The sequence below is a fragment of the Pelecanus crispus genome, chromosome 2, assembly GCF_030463565.1.
Source record: "Pelecanus crispus isolate bPelCri1 chromosome 2, bPelCri1.pri, whole genome shotgun sequence".
Lineage (NCBI taxonomy): Eukaryota > Metazoa > Chordata > Aves > Pelecaniformes > Pelecanidae > Pelecanus > Pelecanus crispus.
In genome coordinates this window covers 27365137-27387179 of record NC_134644.1, presented here as the reverse complement: position 1 = coordinate 27387179, position 22043 = coordinate 27365137, and the positions used below count along the sequence as shown (strand labels likewise).

Here is a 22043-nt window from a genome sequence, read left to right as displayed (position 1 = left end):
ATGGAAAAAAAGCAATCTTTAACTGTTTTCAAAACAAGGCAATATAATTTCTGGCTTGTGCTTATGCCATTTCCAGTCTTATTTTTCTTGTGAAAATGTCAATGTCTACAGAATGTCCTGCATGATTTGCTACAAAAATCCCATAGTGACAGACTGACTCAGAAGAGCTGAGGATTTTTACCTTTGTAAAGTCTTTTTTCCAGTTTTCACAGTTACTTCCAGAAATTCTAAAAGTGAAGGTTAAGCAGAGTGAGTGAAGTCAGAGTAGGATGGAGAATAAGGTTTAGATTTAACACTGAACAGGACCTCAGAAGTAATTTTCTATTCCTTTTTTCCAGTAGAGCACAAATGTAAAACACTTGAAAGGTCTCTCAGTAGTTAAGAAGTGATGAAGTGCATACTGATTCGTGTTTTATTGTTCTGAAGCATTCAGCTGAAATTTCTCATACATCTATGGAATTTGGGCTATTAAAATATCTATGTAAGTTGTGCTACTTACATACTGATTTTAAAAAAAATTATCTGAAAAAAAGTCTATTGAAGTTCCAAAGCATAGGTGCCTGATATTACTGTAACAGAATGGAAAAGAGTGATGTGGGTACACTGGAGAGAAGGTCTGTGCTGCCTAGGATGTCCATAGAGTACCCACTGGGCTCATTATCAGTCTGGATCTGCCCTCCCTGTTCCTCCACAGGCTCTCAGCACATCCTGCAAGGAGCTCTCTGTGAACCAGGGTCAAGAGCAGGTTTCCGTATGCTGAGCATCCACAGCTGGAATCAGATTTCCAGAAATGACTGAGATGAGATGCTGGGCTACTTGGCATCACTGACCGTAAGGGTCAGGGGCAAAACTTTCTGAAGTGTCTGGCATTTCTGCCCTGAGCCAGCAAGTGTTAGCTTTTACCTGTGGGTAGTGTATCATGGGGCCATGCAGTCTGATGGAGGCAAGGGGTTGCCTAGGTCTTTCTCAAGAACAGCCTTGTCTCTCTGCTCATACACAAGCCTGAAGTATTGGCCTGTGTAAGCTGGAGCACATTCCTCAGAGAAATTGTGTGCCCCCATAGGTCCCATACACCCAGAGACATGCTGGGGTTTGCCTCACCTGTCTGCAGACATCTTCAGTGCAGACTGAAGCAAGATACCTAGGTGACCTTCAGACTCAGAAGAGAGACATAGTTACTCGTAGGGGACAATTCGTCCATCCTGTTTTAACTTTAGACATAAAAATGAGATTAATTGTTCCCTGGAAATCCTAAATTTGCCTACATCAGTGTCAAAACAGCCAGTGCATCCTAGAACTGATCCCTACCTGCCTGAAACATCCATGCAGGCTTCCTACAGGAATCATGTAGAGCAGCTTAACATCTCTTTTCTGAAGACATTCAGGGCACTTTCCAAGGCCTGACTCCCAAGGGGCTGCCCATTATGAGCTACAATAAAGCTGGAAAGTTACATTTTACTGCCACTTATGTGCTCTGTATTTTTATTTTGAATGTGTGTTTAATTTGAATGCTTTCACCTGTAATGGCTTTGCTTTTGCAGGTCAATTTTTTCTTTTTGCTTAACATTGTCCGAGTTTTGGTGACAAAGCTAAGAGATACCCACCGTGCTGAGTCCAACATGTATATGAAAGCTGTCAGAGCCACTTTAATCCTGGTGCCCTTACTAGGCATTCAGTTCGTTATTATTCCCTGGAGACCAGAAAACCGACTTGCTGGAGAAATATATGATTACATCATGCATATATTAATGCATTACCAGGTATGTTATATAGTAGCAACTTCAGCTTGGGTGAGGTGCTTACTGTTAAGTTAATTTAGCCAAAGATGCTTGCCAGTTGTTTTGCCCTGAAACTGAGCATGACCGTGGTTTTGCAGTTCTTTTCCAACCACTTTCACATTATTGGATTATCTGCCTTTGCACAAGTAGCACCGCTGCGTAAACAACAACCACAAGATAGGGGAAACAATGAAAAATGTAGCAAAAATGATCAGATGGCACTATTTCTAAACTAAGGAGAGAAAACTGAGATCACAGAGGACTTTTATGTTCCAACACGATTTCTGTTGAAGTGCTCGAATTGATTGAAACTGGTGCTGTGAGGTTAATATTAAAATTAGCTGTGTATGCAAACTGTTGTGCAGAGGGAATGTCAACACACAGAAGAAAAGACTGAGACAATGAAATTTCATTTAGGGGTTAAAATTCCATTACTAGGCAGTTTAAATTAAAATATAAGACTGTTATGTTGATTTCATAAATGCTTTGTAAACACAGCATCATTCAATAAGTCTGGTTTGTTGTCTTTTAAAAACAAAACAAAACAACCCTAAATTACTTCAAATGCTTGGTTATCTGATTTACTGACTGTGATATATCCAATCCTATATTGACTAGAAAAGGCAGATTTCTAATGCATTTGTGAATAGTGGTCAACAAGGGTGAGTACAGTGTCCCACTTCCTGTTTCCTTTCATACTAAACGCAGAAATTATTTTAATGTTGTACTAAGAAAAGAGCTTAAAAAAATCAGTGGTGCTTTTCCTTAAATGAAGTAATAAATAATGCTACCAAAATCTATGCATCCTGTCATCTTAGATTATATTTTCTGCTTATCACCCTTAACTCTTCAAAACTGGGTGTGCATGCTACTGCATGCATAGAGAATAACTGAAGTTATAGGTCTATTTTTGCAGCGTATGCCATCTTATATTACAGTTCTGCTTAAAAGGAATGAGAAAGGAATGAGAGTCTGTTTCTTCTGGTTTTACATGTATTGTCACTTATTCGGTCTCAAGGGCTATAAAAGAGTATCTCCAAATAAGTTTTCTGGTGACAAGTTTCTTAGTCTTTTAGCAAGTTGGGATAAGATAGAGTGTTACAATAATCATTTTACTCTTAAAACATCTTTCAAGTCCTGTGAGGTTGTTGGAGAATTACAAAAAGAATGTTAATTATCTTAATTAACAATCCTAATTATGATCATTATGCAATAGAGAGTCACCAAACTGAGGTTAAAATGGAACCAGAAACAAAACCAAAGTACCGTGAAACTGTTGTACCGATGGATGGGATTAGGTGAGGGAGGGATCCAAGGAGGCAAGGTTTCATCTCCAATGGTTCCTTATGCCCTTGACCCAGTCATCAGGAATGGGTGTCTCTCCATGGCTTGTTGACCCTCGTCACCCCCTGCCAGTACATTTTGTTCCATTTCAGCAGCGGGGATGCTGCTGGGGACACCGGCATGGGCACATGGTGGAGGCTGCCTGTGCTCCACTGCCACTGTGCCCAGAGAGGCCACCGGGCATGCCGAGGGGTGACAGCCCACCCAGGGCTGTCCCAGAGCCAGGGCAGTAATGCAGACCTTGCGGAAGAGCTCTTGACACCTCTGCAATATAATCTGTGTGCTTCCCACCAGCATGTAAAATTTGGCCTTTTGGGAGGGCTATGCAGTTGTCCTGCTAACTGCAGCCAACTGTGACACTCCCTTTTCTACTTAGAGCAGATTTTTAATTGTATTCTAAAATAACCTTTCTTAATCTTTTCCCAATGTCGTGGTTTAACCCCAGCCAGCAACTAAGCACCACGCAGCCGCTCACTCATTCCCCCTGCCCCCATGGGATGGGGGAGAGAATCGAAAGAGTAAGAGTGAGAAAACTCCTGGGTTGAGATTAGAACAGTTTAATAATTGAAAGAAAAGAAAGTAAAATAGTAGTAGTAATAATAACAATATAATAATAATAGTAAGAGTAATATACAAAGCAAGTGATGCACAATGCAATTGCTCACTACCCAGACATTTTTTGTATGCATATTTAAGGTAGACAGCTATATAATCACTCCTTTGGTGCTCATTTTCTTCTAGAACTGATTATGTAATTAGCAGACATTGTATTAGCTTGTGTAACATCTATATTTCCCCGCTAGCTATTGAGCTCTCAAACTGCAGTGCAGCCTGCCTCTCCATAAACTAGCAGCAGTCTATGAGTTTTTGCATTCCATGGCATGTCAATCATATACAAGCAGGCATCGTGGGTGCAATTATGATTTTTTTTTTTGTGGAAAATATAATACATTCTCCATTTCTGCACTGGTTAGATGATTAATTTTTTATGCCTTTTCTAGAACAGAAAGAGAGAGAGTTTTTCAACAGCACATCACTGCTTTAAGTGAGCACAATGGTTTGATATATTAGTTACATCATCCATGTACACAGAAATAGTGCAAACAAGCACTGCAGTCTATTGTAAAAATCAGAGAATTGAAGATGATGAATGAGAAAGAATTTGTTTCTGCAAGAAACTGTGTAATGGTATTTCTTTCACAGAAGTTTTCCCAGTTGAAAAACAACGTCAAGATGTTATGTGCTAGGTTACCTCTGCTGAAGTCACTTCTGAATTACAGAAGCCAGTCTGGTTTTAAATTGTCCTGCTCTTTTTGCAGTACTGCAATCAATGCTCACCATTTTAAGCAGAAGTGTTTTTTTCAAATATGACTATACGAGCAATTCACAAACACTGTAGATGTACGTACACATCTACCTCCCCTGTATCAGCTTGTGTCTATTTCATCACATAGACCAGATTCTTCTTAACAGATCTGTAGAGCAGACGTACAAATGATTAAAAAAATTGAAGACCGGCTTTTGTGCTGCAAATATAAATGCATGTACTTTTCCAGTCCAGGCAGACAGCCTCCCATGGATCCTGCAAAAGTAGAGATTAATATCTCCCCTCACCATCACCAATATCATCTCCTCAGTCTCCAGACTGTGAAAAATAAAGATTGCACCAGGCGAAAGAAAGATATTTCAACCCTTAAGTGGAATAACTTATGCACAAAATGGGATGCTGTAGGTGCATCGCTGAACACGCAGTTAGCTTATTAAACAGAGCTCCTAAAGTAGGCACCACAAAGGAAACATTTGCACTCCAGAACAGTCAGTGAGTTGCAGATTTTCCTAGATGACCTGACTTTCAAAAGCCTGTTAGATGATGCTGAAAGCACATGAAAGATGCAGTCTGCTCAGGATGTCAAACATTGCAGTACAGGATGCGCTGGTCCCTTGCACACCTCTGGCATGAAAACACAGCTGTCACATAAAAGCCTGAAAAATCCCATTGTGCTGCCCAGCGAAGATGAGGTGGTACACCTGGGCAAGAGGGTGCCTCCTGCGAAGGAGTGAAACAGCAGCAGCCCTCTTTCCTGCCTGTAACTGCACTCAGGTCTCTGCAGCGAGAGAGGTCAGGAGGCATGTGGCTCATGCTTCACACCCCGCTGGAGCTGCCTGCACCTCCACTGGCCCTGGGGCTGCCGCTGCCACTTCCCCCACCCCAGGAACCACTGAGCATCTTTTGAGGGGTCGCAGGCTGCAAAGAGATCAGGGTGCTGAGCTCCTGTCAGAGGGTCTGCCACCAGCGAGCACATCCCATTATCCCAGCTTCTGATCTCTGATGTTGGTCCACAGCAGAGGCCTCACAAGAAAAAAGGAAGAGTAGAAAAATGCAATAACCCCATGATACATCAGTTAGTCCCACATATAGACCCCTCCCCACCAGATGCTCTCAAACACACTCCTGCTTGCAACTTCCTTCCACTGTCCCCTTTCACCAAATTCTCTCTTCAGCATCTTGTAGCTGGGTTTGTAGAGGCTAACGTTTGTAACGTTACCTGACACGGCACTGTTGCTATGCCAGAGAAGATTTAGCCATGGCAGTCTGTTTGGTGCAGTGGAGAAATAGCCCCCAAATCAACAGCAATATGCAGGCACTTAAAGTTACTCTTCTCAATAACTTGCTGGCTGTGGCCCTAAATGTGCAAGTCTGCCTCTAATCAGAAATTAAAATGCTATTCAGCATAAGGGCCTTGGGTTTTATTGGCAAATAAAAAGGTTTTTTTCTGTTAAATGGAGAATAAACAAAGTTTTCTTTCCCTGCAATTAAGATTACTACTGTGTCATGCAGGAGCTTCAAAGGAGCACCCTCAGGACTGCAGCACCCACCCTGCCAGGCAGGAAGATCCAGCTCATAGGGGCCTCATTTGTGTGAAGGGTATTTTGTATTTTTTAGGCATGGTTTTGGGTCACATATATATTCACCTTGCCTCCGAGTTGTAAATTTAACTCTCTATGCAGTTTCATGCAGAACAAAATTAACCCATTTAAAAGTAGCCTCTTTAAAATAGTAAGATATATCAGTGCATTTTAGAAGGTATTCTTTGCATCTGTTTCTCCATTTAAAGGGAAATAAATATTCTTTGTCCTGTGAAACCAGAAACATTTTTTCCTCTCTGTGCAAAGTTAAGGTCATAGGATGGCTTTTGATAACAAAAGTGGGGTTTTTTATTTCTCGTTCCTTTTTTTCTTTGCATTATTGCTAATTTCAAAACTTTCTAATATTTTGAGCCAATAAAAGTTGGGGAAAATGTTTTCTTTGAAAGCTGGATATTATAAAGTACCATTTTTATATGAAAAATTAATGTACAAAATGACAGTAACGAAACCTCCAAAAGAGAGTGGAAGAAGCAGCAAAGTGTGAGCTTTGGCTGATGGCATGTCTCCATCATTTTGCAGCAGGTGGGCTACCACCTTCAGCCCTCTCGTGACAATCTCCCACCTCAGTAACAGCAGAAACTGCACAGAAACATTCTTTGCTTTGCTTATTTTTTTTTTAACCTAACATAAATGAACACTTTATAATGCAGCCATTGACCTCAGAGATGCTGTATGAATGTGCTGTGAATGATGATGATGAGGAACACAGTATTGTTTTTCTCAAAGCTGTTTATCTTCGCTGAAATGAGAGGGATGGGAATGAGAAGCACTTCAATGGAGGATCTTGGCCATGCTTTTTTTTTTTTTGCCCTGTCCATTCAGATCCAGAAGTGAGAAGTGAATGGACATAGACCAAAGTCCCCACAGAGAATCAGAAAGCGATTTTTTATATTATGGCCATCTGTACAATTACATGTGCCACCATCTTCTACGATCACTAATAAATATATCACCCCACTAAAGCCTAAATGGCAAGGCAGTGAGTAATTAGGGCAGAGACTAAGGCCATGGACATGCGTCATGAATAACAGAAATAAGCATATCTATATATGCTTTATTGGTTTTATGGAGACATAAGCTAGAAGAAAAACAACTGAGGTATCAGAAACCCATGTAAATTTGCAGTATCTGCATAGGTATTTTGTTTGTTTGTTTCTTTTTAACCTGAGCAAATTACTGGAACTTCTCTTGAAGACACTCATGTCCTCTAGGAGAGTCAGATACAAATTAAATACCTGTCAAGCGAAGAATGTCCTTGGACCAGTATAGGCACTTAAACACAAGGAAAAACGCACTATGGCATCAATAAGGTACAGGAAGGTCTGAGAGCTGCTGACTCTAGACAATCCCTAAGGTATGAGTCAGGTGAAAACCGCATTCACCTGGTCTTCACATGGTTCCAGAAATAAAGAATTTCAGAAGCTGTCATTAAAGGCCTTAATCTCTAAATGTATTCTTCATCTCTGCCTTCAATACCACAGCCAATGTTATCCTGCTGTCAGCAGACAATATATCACAGGTCAGCTTAACAACTCCACACAGTGGCAGAGAGATATAATTGACCTGGAGATCTCATCCTCAACGAGAATTGCACCCTGAGCAAAAACCAGCAGCAGTTAGAAAGAATATGGAAGAGGTATGTCAAAGAGATATGAGAATTAACCTGTGGGTCTTACATGAAATAATTAATCTACATTCAGTCTGTCACATATTTTAATAGATCCACTGTAAATTATCATCATCCCAAACCCTCCTGGCTCCAAAGAGACAAAGCTGATATGTGCTATAGATATCTCTGTAGCTTTACAGATGAAGATAACAATAATACTCTGAACTATGAGCAAAACTTTATGTATAAATTGGCGGAAATAAGAATAGAAATAGAAATAATAGAAGAAGAAAAAGAAATAAAGAAATAGAAATAAAAAATTGAAATAGGAATAGAAATAGAAATAATACAAATAGAAATAATAGAAATAGATGGCAGAGCCCAGAGGGCCGTTGCTGGTGGAAGAGCAGTGAGATGTATACAGAACAAACTAGAGAAAATAATTTCTTCAGCCTGAAGATGTACAACGTCCATGGTCTTAAAATAACAAGGAGCCAGATCTGCTCTCAGCTCACTCCAGACCAAAGGAGCAAGTGAAGGGATATAAGGCATCACCACAGCTTCCTCTTTAGCTTTTCTGTCAGAAGTGGTCTGGAGAAAACACTGGTTAAGGGAACTACACTCTCCAATAGAAGAAAAGTAGAGCAATTGCAGGATGTAACAGAGGAATTCAAATACCATACAGGAACTGAAATGGAAAATGGCTTCACTTCAACAGTTCAGGTTCAATTTCTGCCTTTAGGTGAACTGCAGTTCCCAAATTCCCCCTAAACGCTCTCGCTGAAGAACAGACTTAGAAAAATTTCTCCAGTTCTTTCTCTCCTGCTGGTGTCCTTTGTGTCCGCTGTGCCTCACACAGGACATCAATCGAGCATCTCTACTCCCAGAGGAGATCAAGATCCATCTCATTTCCCATCGTGGCTGACTGCTGTTAATACAAACACACTTTAGCAAAATAGTGAGACCCCTGCTGAGACCACGTACCATGCCGCTCAACAGCAGATGTTTTGCAAGACTGTGCAAATAAATGTAGCACATGCAGCGCAGGAGAAAATCAATATAGGGCACCGGGAAGTGATGCATTTGCTGCCCCTGCATAAATTTTTGACATTTAGGAATCTGTGGTCTGACAAAGTCCTGCTTTAGAGGCATAAGATTTGGGTGGACTTTGTGGTGTTTCTGAAACCAGAGCTTATGGACAAACTGTTGTGCATTGCATATTTTATACTGGGATTTGAGTTTTTTGAAAATACTCACTGTTTTTCCAAAACATGAAAAGAAACTTTCTTTTTCTCACTATGTCTACCCTTCCTCCTCCTCGCACGTGCTTTTCTGTGTTCATACTTGAAATCATGTCAAATTAAAAATTCTGCATTAGAGAGAATTTATTGGAGTAAAATAATTGCCAAAATTCAGGTGGTCAGCACCTCTTCAAACCAGCCTGTACTTCTCTAATATATAAGCATTTTGTTAAAAGAGTTATTGCTTACCCTATGTTTGTGGTCCAAAATATACACTTGAGGGTCCAAGACATTTTACAAAGCATTAGTTACAATTTAACTGGTAATCAGTTAAATGAGGGTTTATAAAAAAGATACAGCTGTAAAGCTCTTCAAAGCAGCACTTGGGAACACAAGCGGTTGTATTTTTCCCCTCAATTTCACAAACTGCCAAACATTTAGTTTATAATAATGGCTCTAAGTAATTTAAAATTAAGCCATTTGGCTCCCACTGATGCTATGTAATGGTATTGTAATAAGAGCGAGTGCGTTTTAGAACATGGACTAGTGTAACTACATGACTCTGAATGGCAGGCTCTATGTGTGAGACTTTTCTCTCTTATTAATTTCACACTTTCTCACCTTATGTCCCTGGCATGGCCCTGTTTAATCTTGTAGCATTAGTGAAATATTACCTGAGCAACTGTAACAATAATTAAATTAACTTTAAGCCATTTAGGACCAAGCTACGATCTGCAATCTCTCCTCTTCTTTTTTCTCTGCCGCCTACCTTGTAACTCACCTATTGTCGGGGTTTTTTTTACTTTTTCTGACCATTTATACCTCTTTTCTCATCCCCACCATCCATCGTGATGCCCCACATACAAGCTCACTTATTCTGACATACAGTTTGATTTAAAGCCTTCCTAGGGCAGCTGGATTCTCCTTGGCCAGCACTTTTAACTGGGTAACTGTACTCTGACAAATGAGTGGGAGCATGTAGGACAATTCCTCTGCCGTCTCTTCAGCAAAGTCTGTACCACTGTGGTACTCCTCTGTAAGCAAGATGTCTACCTTACATACCATTTAATTTTCCTTCTCTAGGCCTCTTGTACAAAAATAACTTCATAGTCAAAATAGATAACCTATAAATGTTAGTAATATGGAAGAAAGTGGTAAAACATATTGAAAAGACAAAAATCACTGTAATAACATAACTGTGAACAAAGGGGAGGTTAGGTGAAGTGTCTGTGATGCAGAGAAAGTGGACTAATTTTTATCTTGCACCCCTCAAGTCCAAATTTCCAAACACCACCAAAAAAATTCATATTTTCTGATCTCTAAACTCCTTTCTTTTCCTTTCTCTTAGGGTTTACTTGTGGCAACTATATTCTGCTTCTTCAATGGTGAGGTAAGCATATGAAATACAGCAAATGAACAGAACTTGAGAAACAGTCACTTTGTTGTTCATTAATACAGAAATGAAGCATGTCGTGGTACAATCTTTGAAACCACACAAAGTCACTTTTTACTCTCTATATACAAGCAGCAGTGTGCATTTTTGAAAGCTCTGTGCCGAGCATGACTTGAATATCTCTGAGCAGATGAATCGGGAGCATTACCATTACAAAGCAGATGGCACCAAATGAGGTACAGGCATGAGACTCACCTCCTACCATCTGCAATTTTGAGACAGAGGCCTAAGTAAAGGAGAAAAATGCTCTATTTCCCCTCCCGCCCCAGAATAGCAGGATGCGTTGCCTGGAAGGACCACAGTGCCCCATAAGAAGCAGTGGGGATCTTCAGGGTTCTGTCCTGGAGAGCCGTGTGCTGTGTTCAGCCCCAGAGCCGTGGCAGATGCCATCCCCAGTAGCACTGTCAGAGCAGAGGAGCCTGGAGGAGTGTGATTACTTTCACTCCTTTGAGGATTAGCACTGGCTTTGAGGTCAGTGTTTCTCACATAGTAATTGAGAAATAAAAACCCTTGAGGCAAAGATGTCTCCCATTCTCTTGCAGCTGGATCAATATTTTATATGCTTACAGCTGGTTTTAGGTCCACTTCATCATACTTTTTTTTACCAAAAAAATATGTGAAGAACCATTTTAAATTTCTAGAGTAAGCCATTTGCCAAAGATGGTTAGCAGAAAAATGCTTTTTCAATACATCAGGAGCATTCAACTGTAGCAAAATAAAACACCGCATATCTTAGAAAAGCTAGAAAGTCCTTTAAAAAGTTAGTTTTGAATCCAGAGCAGATGAATTAGGTACAGAGCAAGCTTTGTGATGCTAACACTCAGTATGTCAACCTAAAGAGATATTCATGCTCCTGTTTATCCCTGTATATTATTAGAAAGTAGCAAATTCCCAGTAATGATGTGACCATGCTGATGTTTTGATAGCAACTTGAAACAAGCTATCTATTGATAGGGTGCTACTGGCTGGTTTGCTAACTTTTGGGATGGCAGAGAGTATTAAATTCTGCCACCACTTGTCAGCATCACTATACATTTGCTTTTGGCTGTCTTGCTGCATAAATATACAGAGAAATGCAACAGCAGAAAAGATTAGTGTAACTCTGTAGCGTGGCTTCTGAGGACAATAAAAGAAAATGGCACCAGAACCTAACATGAAATGATAGCTGTAAAGATCATGCTACAGAAGTTCACGGTTTTGTGGGTCCAATTAAAAAAAATTGCAGAGATGTACAACTATTTTTTTCCTATCACATTTCTGTCCCTAGGATCTGCAGGCTACTACCACCTTTCTCCTCCCTGACTGTCATCACTTTCTGGCACAGTCCAATCTCCATGCCCTAGGAACACAGAAATACTTCTGATTCTCCCTGGTAGGGAGGACCTGGTGTGGAGAAAGCAGACACCAGCCAGGCAATTTTTGAAACATCCTTTCCCCATAGGAATGACTGCGTAGCTGTGTACAGGCAGTGCTCCAGTGTGTCCTCGCTTGCCTCCAAACAATGTGTCACCCCAAAATCCTGGTCTTGAACATTGCCTTCTTCCTTCTTCATTCTCCGAAGTGTCACCTTCCATTTTTTTCACATTACATTTTGGAAAACATATTTGCTTAATGTTTTATAGCTTTAGAGCAAAAGGTCAATTACTCTATAATTCTCCAACTCCGATGAGAACATATGGATTTGTGCCTAGAAAGGCTGTAGCAATGCTAAAAATGAGGAAAGGCAGCAAGAAAATGCACTGCAAATTTAAAGGATCTTAAAGGCTGTTTATTTCTTAGGTATGTTTCATCAGCTAGTTCTAATTCCAAGGTATTTTGGCAATGCCATAATGTCAGAGAAGCATATCCATCTTTACAAATCCAGAAATACAATTTTCAAGTTACCCAGTGATCAATAGATCTGGAGCATCTGCTTGCCAGCATCATGGCGGATCATATGTGTCATTTAATTCAAAATTAGATTGCAGGATATGAATGAGTTTACCTGTCATACGAACTAACCTAAAGTGTGCTAGGCAGAAAACTAAAAGCCACATTCCAGGAATGAAAATGAGTCTAAAATAAATATGCAGCTCTCTTTTGTTCATTAAGTATTGTATTACATTAATTTAGAATTCAGAATAAATATATTTGGATTAAAAAAATACACCATGTTCATACATGATATGCAGATGTCCAACCTCAGAGACATGCTGCACTTTGTGGACTTCTGCACTGACTGAGCTGCTGTTAGGAAGCTGCAATAGCAGCCAGTCATTCCGTATGTGGACTGAAGATGCACAGTCTGGATACAAATCGTGAATAACAGCAATAGTCACCAAACCCGTAGTCACCTCTAACAGCCTTTTTGACATGTGGCAGCCCACAGCAAAATGACCTCTTCCTTGTGAAAGGCTTTCATCTGGATATCCATTTTTGATACTTGAATTGTCAGTGAGCCATCATTAAGGGGACACATCTGGAAAGGGTGATGCCCAAAATGAGATAAAAAGGAATCTGATATTGAAATGTGGCTTCCAGTTTTGTACTCTATTGCTCCCATAAGTAATCACATGGATGGCTTAACTACCTCGGAGTAGCTGCAGCCTGCATGTAGGATTAATGACTCCTTGATGGAGTGGCTGATCAGAAACATTCATCAGTGTCAGGCAGTAAGAACAAACAGCTGTGGGGATTCAGGTTTCCCAGACTTGTTGAGTCTGATTTTTGTTGGTGCTTGGGTACTTTTCACCATTACACCCATTTTAAAAATTGTTGTATCTGCTGCAGACTTGCAGACTGTTTAACATGGTCAATGGCAGGGATCCTGAGAAACCCTCTCATTATTTTCTTACAGGAAATTTAATTTACTGGACAATAATGGAAGCTTTTTTTAGAATTTTCTGTTAAGGTAGGGAGCGAGCCAAAGATGGCACCTCTCAAATATAGACACAATATATTGGTGCTACTTGCATCAGCATGTTACCAATAAACATCAAGCAAGTTTATCTACTAGAGTAGCTGTGCTGGGCTCTGCCAGAAGAGAGGATGAACAGATTATGAACCCTTTCCTCCAAGTCCCATTTATTCCTGCAGTTACACAGGGTGTAGATATATAAGGCACAAAACCTATAAAGGATCAGCAACAGACTAATGCCAAGACGGCATAGGTCCTTCCAAAGGGAGCGTTGGTCTGAGTTTGGCTGCCCAAGAGAACTAGGCTGAGATAATTCCCCCAGTCTTGCTGTGTGCAGTATGACATAGACCAAAGCCACGGTACGGTCTTCGTCATGGTAGGAGATTGTTTCCAAGCTGCTGTATACATTTGCTGCCATAGAGCTCAAAACTATTTCTCATGAGAAAATTCAGTGTGGGTCAAGGAGATTAATTTTAGTACCACAGGAGCCTGCATACTCTGGGATTTACTTTTTCCTACTAGAATATTTAACTTCAAGGGTGCAATAAATGAAGTTTAGCCAGGACAAACAATGCTAAACTCAGTACCACCTGACAGTGTTTTATATTGCATTCATCGCCTACTACCTCACCAACCTCACCTTAGTACCATGAGCCCATCTATAGAAAGAAATGTAAAAATAGTAGTAAGAAGCTGTACCAATGCCTGCATTCATGTGAAAGAACACATAAACAATGGATTTGTTTTGGACTTTTAAAATGACAGATCTTCTTGTGCATTTTCATATAAAATCTCAGTGTCCAGCAGCTAGGTAGTTTCTCTGTCCAACAACAACAGTGTTGTACAGATGATACAAGGTCTCTGCAATAGTCTGCTCACCAGACCATATTTCCAGGCCTGAGATTGCTTCTAGACTGTAAGGCTGGCCAACAAAATGGAAAGTCTGTTTGGAAAAAAAACAGCCATATGTCTTGTGTGCCAAAGAGGCATGAATGGCTAATAGAGAACAGAAAAACTTTTTAAGTCCTGAAGAGCAGAGTAAATAAACTCAGGCTCTTAATTTCTTTAGTCTTTACTTTCTTCCATCTGCTATCACAGCGGAAAGCATGGCAGGCATCACCCTGCCCCTCCTGGTCCCCAGGAGCCTCCTTGGTCGTTAATATGTTATGGCTGTGCATGTGATTTTCAGTAATGCTGCTTACACATTTAAAATCCGTGCATGAACAGTTTTAGTTGGCACTGAATTATGATCATCTGAGATCCTTGGAATCGCAGCAGAAATCTAGATTAACACGTTGTTTTACTCAAGTGCAGCAGCTTGTACTATCCATTATCCATTTGTGGCCAGATTCTTGTACAGGCCAGCAGTTCAGCGGAGGATAAAAACACAGCTGCTTTGACCTCATGCTCTTGCTGCTCCGTGGAGCCTTTTAAACCTGACTAATGGAACTTCTAATCATGGGCTGAACTGGAAGGGATGTGCCTGTTCTTTCCACAACCAGACATAAAATTTAAGCGTCGTTCCCTTCTGAGAAGAAAACTATAAGCTCCTCACGGCAGGCTTTGTAAGACTCAGTGACTTTGTTCTTCCCTCATCAGTTAACCGTGTTATAATCTCCAGAGCTGTTGTATATTGGGGAAAGTCACTGACTTAATCCTCCTAAAGATTTCTTCTTCCAGTCCCTCCCCATAGCTTATAGGGTGACTAAGCTACAATATCGATACTGTAACATCAAAAGGCAATTTTAAAGTGACTAAAATCTTTACAGGGTTTACCTCATGTAATATTTCTGTATCATGTGCTACAACTGCATTACTCTTTCATGCAGTAATTCTTTCTCACTAATTAACTTTGGTGTTGGTGTGATATGAAACATCCCTGCATACAAGCCATTTCACTTTAAATCTCAATATTGGCATAGCGAGCTTTGTTCACAGCCCCAGTAATTAAAGTTCCCTTGTAACCATATGCCTTTTCTGTGCTTGATATCTAATTAACCTACACTCAGCCATTTGTTTTCTTTTCTTTATGTGTTAGAAGAAGGTGAATAGGAATCTCCAGATGAAAAGAACTCTTAACTACTTTGTCTTAAACTAAACAATAGCAAAAAAGAGCTAGTACTGGAAACTGGGCATGGATATAGTTTTCAGTTAGTTTCAAAGGACTAGTCCAGCAAATGTTTGTTTACTCAAGAAAATAGTCATACCAAAGTCAGTGCAACTACTTGTATGAGTAAGGATTTATAGCATCAATCCTCATACCTTGGCTTGTGTCTTGGATTAAAAATAAAAAGCCAAAGAAATTGAAATATCCATTCTTGGCATGCTGCATATTTGCGCTGTACACTCAGTAAGCATCTCAGATTCATAGCAATTCCTTATGAAGCCTTGTCCTTATATGACATGAAACAGCTTTCTTGCAGGCAGCTGTGGGTGGTGAGTAGATGACATTTTACTATATACATATTAATAGAGTGACTAGAATTGTGGAGACTTGGGAAATATTAAAGTCATTCAGATTCATCTATATGAATCAAAGATATTGTTCTGCACAGAGCCTAGAGAGTGACTTCAGACTACTGTCTGAGCAAAAATGACATACAACATCCACCTCAGCAGGAGCACAGAAACTCTGGGACACTCCTGTCATCGCAGTGCCTCACCTGCGCCTGCCTTCCTCTGGAGGGGTGGTCATTTACAGTAGATTATTACAGCAAACTGCTCCTGTTTTCACATTTTGCTGGCTGGAATAGCTGAGCTGAAGAAACAGAGCCAGGGTTTGCCCACTCCTTGCTTTGGGAAGGAGCTAGCAAGTGCCGGCATGCCTGAATATACAGCTGGAGAAGGTCTTCGTATTCCCTGGCAGGACTCAATAGCTTAAGTCATATCCTAGCGCCATTTATAACATCACTTTTAATGTAAATGTTGAATAAAATATTTTGTTCCTAGAAGATGAATGTCCAAAGGTTGAAATTCTCTGCTATGCAGAGGGCTATGACCAATGCTATTTTTTTGCCAGCACAGAACCTCTTCTTAAATTACCTGAACAAAATCTCTCTTTAGCTGTTCTAATCCTCCAACTCTTTCTCTCTACACAATTAGCCCTGGCAAGCTCTTGAAGTGTACTCTACACTTTGCCATTCATGGCCAGTTTTACTCAAGGTTAAGTTTCTTCAGCAATCACAATGCATTAGCCATTCCAGGGGCAAGGATCCAGATGTAGCATCAGACGGGTTTTAATCCCCATCCTTCCTTCCTCTGCCCTCTTCCACCACAGAACCCTACTGTGTTCCCATGCAGCGATCTCTTCCACATTCACCTCTTATGGGAAGAGCTTACCCATACCTGCTCTTCCATAAGCAGCAACAACTGCAGAAACTCTAATTGATGCCATAGGGTAGGCAGGGAGGGAGTTAAGGCCAAGAGCTGAGCAACTGCTTTTTCTTCTGGAGCTGGGAGCAGAGAGTAGGAGAGAGGCAGACTGAACCTGATGGAATTAGACCTGGAGCTCAGCTCCGCTTCTCTTCTCTTCTCTCTCTTCCTCTTCTCTTCTCTTCTCTTCTCTTCTCTTCTCTTCTCTTCTCTCTTCTCTTCTCTTCTCTTCTCTTCTCTTCTCTTCTCTTCTCTTCTCTTCTCTTCTCTTCTCTTCTCTTCTCTTCTCTTCTCTCTCTTCTCTTCTCTTCTCTTCTCTTCTCTTCTCTTCTCTTCCTCTTCTCTTCTCTTTCTCTTCTCTTCTCTTCTCTTCTCTTCTCTTCTCTTCTCTTCTCTTCTCTTCTCTTCTCTTCTCTTCTCTTCTTCTCTTCTCTTCCCTTCCCTTCCCTTCCCTTCCCTTCCCTTCCCTTCCTTCCCTTCCCTTCCCTTCCCTTCCCTTCCTTCCCTTCCCTTCCCTTCCCTTCCCTTTTTTCATTTCCTGCAGCATATTTTAAAATTGCTACAATTATAGGGGTTTAGATTGTGCCTCACCCTAACTGTGTGACTCTTTAACAGGTACAAGCTGCTTTGAAGAGGCAATGGACACAGTACAAAACCCAGTGGGGTCAAAGGCGCCGAGAGCACTGTTCCACGCGATCTACCTCCTACACTGCAACATCGATCACAGAGGTCCCTGTTTACCTGTACCATCATGATTCCAACAATGAACAGTTAAATGGAAGATACGTAGAGGACTCTGAACTCGTTGCATTAAAATCTGGAGAGACATCTGCCTAGCTCAGCACCAGCCATTGCAAACACATCATTTCACATTCTGCTTGTGAACAAAGTGGGGAGAAGGGTGGGAGTGTGGAAATCCAAGCCACTGCAGGAGAGGGCAAGACCAGGTGAAAGGACACATATTCAAACCACATCAGCCTCTGACAGCAATGGCGTAGAGGGAGTCTGACGCAGAGTTGGGAACAGCATTTCTTCCTGTGCATTGCAGCAGGGAGTGAACATGGACCTGCCCACCAGGCTATGTCATCTCCACATCTCCTGATACCGGCTGTATGAAGTGACCACCCGACAGTAGTAACAGTGCCAGGTAGCCCATAGCAAATAGGAAAGAAAGAACCAGTACATTGCAATTGGAAATTTTCAGCACTTTTGCTTTCAGTACTTTTCTTTAACACAAGATTTTGAACTATCTGCTTTCACAAGGTGTTACTGACTTGGAGTCCTTTACTTTTCCCCTTTTAATGAGCTTGTTGACTTCTTAAAAGATTTTGCATATTGCAAGACAAATCAAACAGATGAACAAAAAAATAATCACTCCAAAGTATTCAAATCTTGATGATCTCCAAAGGATGCCCCAAAATATTACCATCCCCAAAGGGTACCCCAAAATATTACCATCCCATTAGCAGGTGCATGAAACAAATGAAAGTGAAATAGCCATTGCATACCAAGATCTCAAACACCCTCGGAGAAAAGGTCCTAAAGGCATCTTAAAATAGTTTTTGTTTAACAGTACTGGTCGTTCAAGAATATTTATTTATAGGAAAAATTGCCACCCTGTTACTCTGCCCAGAAACTCATCATTAAGGCACATTTCTTTCACTCTGAATAAGCTATGAAATTTGTTTGGAAATTATTATTTTCTTTGATAGCCATTCCGAGATGAATACTAGATGAATGCTTGCCTCTGTTATAAAATTATGATCACGGCAGTAAAGGATCCCAGGTAGGAAATGAGAAACTAATGTCTTAGCACAAGAAGCATCTATTCTTAGAATCTGGTTGCTGTTCTGAGTCCCTAATTGTTGAAGGTGACAATTTCATGTATGAGTCTCTCATCAGGAAACATGATGAATGTACAGTTTTGTGAGTAATAAGCACCTTTTATCACACATTCAAAGCATCATTAGAGTCTCTATGTGATTACTGAGGCAGAATCAAGTCAGGGAGAAGCTGATTTGCAGTTAGAAGTTACAGTACTGCCACTGCACAAGTTCTGCAAATCACAAAAGAAATAAAATAGATTAATTTCCCACATGAAGCTAATTGTAAGGAATCTGCAAGCAGCAAGGCCAGTGCCAAGGAAGTTTTGCAGGGCTGTGACTCCTATGGAGTTTTATGCATAAAATGTCTAATGAATATAATGTTATTCCTTCTTGCAACTCTCTGAATCCATAATAATTTTTCTCCTTAGCACTGCATAAGGTACTTAAAATATCATGGGTTAGAATAGTCTTAAATCCAGATCTTCTCAGATAGTAAAGGAGAAGAGAAAAGCTGAAATAAGGCACTTGAGATAAATGTCATTTCTTTTGAGGTAACGTTGGAGGTTACAGACAGAGGTCCTAACCCTGCAGGTGTGTTGAAGGAGGACTGCAGGACAGTCTGTATGCCACAAGGTAAAATGCACTTTAGAGAGTCCCATAGAAAGACATCATAGGCTAGCCCTGCCATAAACCTTGGTAATCTATTTCAGATTCTATTGAAAATTAGCAACCAAATCCCTGTTGACTTAGATGAGCGGCAAACAACTCTCTTCTGTGTTCAGGAATGACTTATGCAATATAGTTCAGCGCAGACCTCAAAAACAAGAGACAATTTCATCCTCAGTGATTTGAAACCATTGTTAAATAGTGTTCAGCCAGTCTCAGTTTTTCCTTCACTGACACAGCTAGACCCTAAGCTTTACCTTTCATTCATAAATTTTAAATGGATGGTTGCTGCATGTGTCTACCTACACGAGTCACCATCTCACTGGAAAAGTCCCTTCCAGGAATGAGTTCGTGAGGGATAGGTGTGAACCGAGCACTACGAGAGGGGACCGGATTCCCACTGTCTGTACATGAGGCAATGCCTTGCAGGGAAGGGATTTGCTCCACTTGTGCCACCAGCCTACATACACAGCCACCGTGCACCACCGAAGCTTGCTCCCCAGTGTAAGGAGTAAGCTGCCGGTGACCACAGAACAAGAGAGAGGAGCTGGGGAACAAGAACTAACTGTCCACTGACAGTGCAGATCATCGCATGGTTAATCCAGTGGAACATTTACAAGAAAATACAATCGTGTGTATTTGTTCAAGCCACATACCTATTTTTCAGCCTTCAAGGAATATGAAGATGGTAATTTTTTCAGACAACAGTATTTCACGTATTGCTATTTCTACTTTTACCAGTGAACAAAGGGAATTGGGGGATTTAGTCATTAAAGAAAATAAAGTGGCTCTGCTATGAATGCTGTATTTCTGAATAGCTTTGGGGCACACTGCATTTCCCGAGAGTGCTCCAGAAGGCATTCCTAGTTTCTAAAGACACAAATGAGCTCATTGTAAAAGAAGTATGCATAATATAGAGAGTGTAATAATGAACATGTTGGTCTTAATAATGTACGTGCTTACAACATGTAAGTGCAAGTTGTTTCACAGTCTATTATGTTGATGTGGATGTACAAAATGGAAATGCTTTGCCATTATGGTAGTTGTTTTCTTTCTTCACTAATGATATTTTCTTGCTCTGTTCAGTAGAACACTCTGACAAGCCAAATTTGGGATCTGGGGTTTAGCATCTCAATTTGAGCTTCAGGTGGTGGAAATACTGTGTGGTTATGTCAGTCTTTTACGGCAGCTTTGGTTTCAGTGAAGGGGTGATGATTTGCAGCCACTAAAAGTTTGGTCTAACACATATTGAGTTTAGGGCTGGCATCACCCTTGGGCTTTTTAGGAAAGGCTGTGTTCTAGAGGTACTTACTGAGTAATTTCTAATCAAAATATTTTCTGATGGAAAATGCTATTTTTCTTCATCTCAGGATGGTTTGAAATGTTGTCGTTGCACACATAAGGTAAATTTCACTTCTCTGCTTTATAAATAGTACCATACACTAGTGACAGTAATATTGGGAATGCTGATACATCCTCAATAATTACAATGTCTTGGCAGTAGGGTGTTTTGTCTCTAATACATTTCACAGGAACAGCATAAATGCATAATTAATATATCAGTGTATCAAAAAGTAGGAAAGGAGCTGACACTTGAATCAGTGGATTCAAGGAGTATCTTAAGAGGAAACCAACCTTACATTAATCACCTCTGCAGTATCTGTTTCCTCTCAAACACCACACCCAAGACATGAGAACCCAGTTTAGTGAACATTTGCTCTGGAAGAAAGGTTTGTGTGGTTGCTTTGTTTGAGCAACTGAATCTATCAGGAAGACGCTGGTTGTTATTCTTTACTAGGTACAGAAACACAGTACAAATTAAAAGACTTGTGGCATAGGAAGCCGAAAGTGAGACTTGCAGGTTTTTTTATTTGATTTACTTATGTTTTTAGCTGAAATAAAACAGCAACAAAGGTAGAGCAGACAATTTTCTCTTGTCTGTTAATTCTCTAAGAATTAAAATTCTTAGCAATAATGCTACCTTAATTAAAAGTCTGCCAGTATTGCTATTACAAAGTGCTCATTTGTTTACAACATAACAACATAACTTTGTTTTGGGATAAAATCAACCACGCAAATGTGAATTTCTGTCCGCTTTTCCCAGATCTTCTTCCATCCTTTGCCAACCTTAATAAACAAAGTCTGAGCCATTTTTCAAAGATGCAAATCCTAAACACTAACAATGTGGAGGTATCTGCATTTCCACTGCTTGGAATTTTAAGTCACATGTGTCTTCATGAAGCTAAATATGCACAGTTATTTGATTTCTGCTCAAAAATATGAGCATTTGTAACCTGAAGTCATTTGCATTGAAACAGTAGTCGAACCCAAGCCAATGAGACTCTGCGGTGTGTGAGCCCAGCCATGTGCAATTTGGACCCAGTGCTAGCCACTTGGGGAGGGGAAAAAAAAAAAAAAAAAAAAAGGAGACTTTGCAGCTAATGTTAGTGCCAAACTGGGAATTTTGAGTTCCTGGGGCAGCTGGGTCATTGCAATGTACCGTTGTACTTGCTCCAAGAACACCCACTTCAGAGAGACTTGGCAAAATGAAAGCATGAGTCCTACACAGCAAATATCATTGGCCAGCAGTGAGGGAAAGTCAGACCTCCACCTTGAAATACCACCTCAGCAGGAAGAACATGATCAGGTCCTTAGTCAACTATCTAGTGAAGTTTAAGTCCCTGGCAAGCCCTGAGATTTAGGATGGTGCCAGAGTTATTCTGCATTGACACCTGTAGTTCTGTGGCAGCTGTAGTAACTAAGGTACCTGTAAGGTTTAATTTCAAAGTATCCTTTTCATGACCTGCAGATGTTTCTGTGCAGCACAGAGTTTTGCAGGTACTTCCAGATGAATCACAAATCTGTATTTAAGGACCCCTTTACTGAGCACTCAGAGCATCATTGAGAAAATAAAAGAAAGTACTTCTCAG

At 40.5% G+C, this 22043-nt stretch overlaps 1 protein-coding gene across 1 annotated transcript in view; it reads left to right on the top strand.

Annotated features, from left to right (window-relative positions):
* Nucleotides 1-17458, top strand: part of CALCR (calcitonin receptor) — a 76005-nt gene extending 58547 nt beyond the window's left edge. The window contains exons 10-12 of the mRNA XM_075705917.1: nucleotides 1542-1760; nucleotides 10249-10290; nucleotides 17237-17458. Of these exons, the coding sequence (XP_075562032.1) occupies nucleotides 1542-1760; nucleotides 10249-10290; nucleotides 17237-17458 (483 nt within the window). The remainder of the gene's footprint in view (nucleotides 1-1541; nucleotides 1761-10248; nucleotides 10291-17236) is intronic.
* The last annotated feature ends 4585 nt before the right edge of the window (nucleotides 17459-22043 follow it).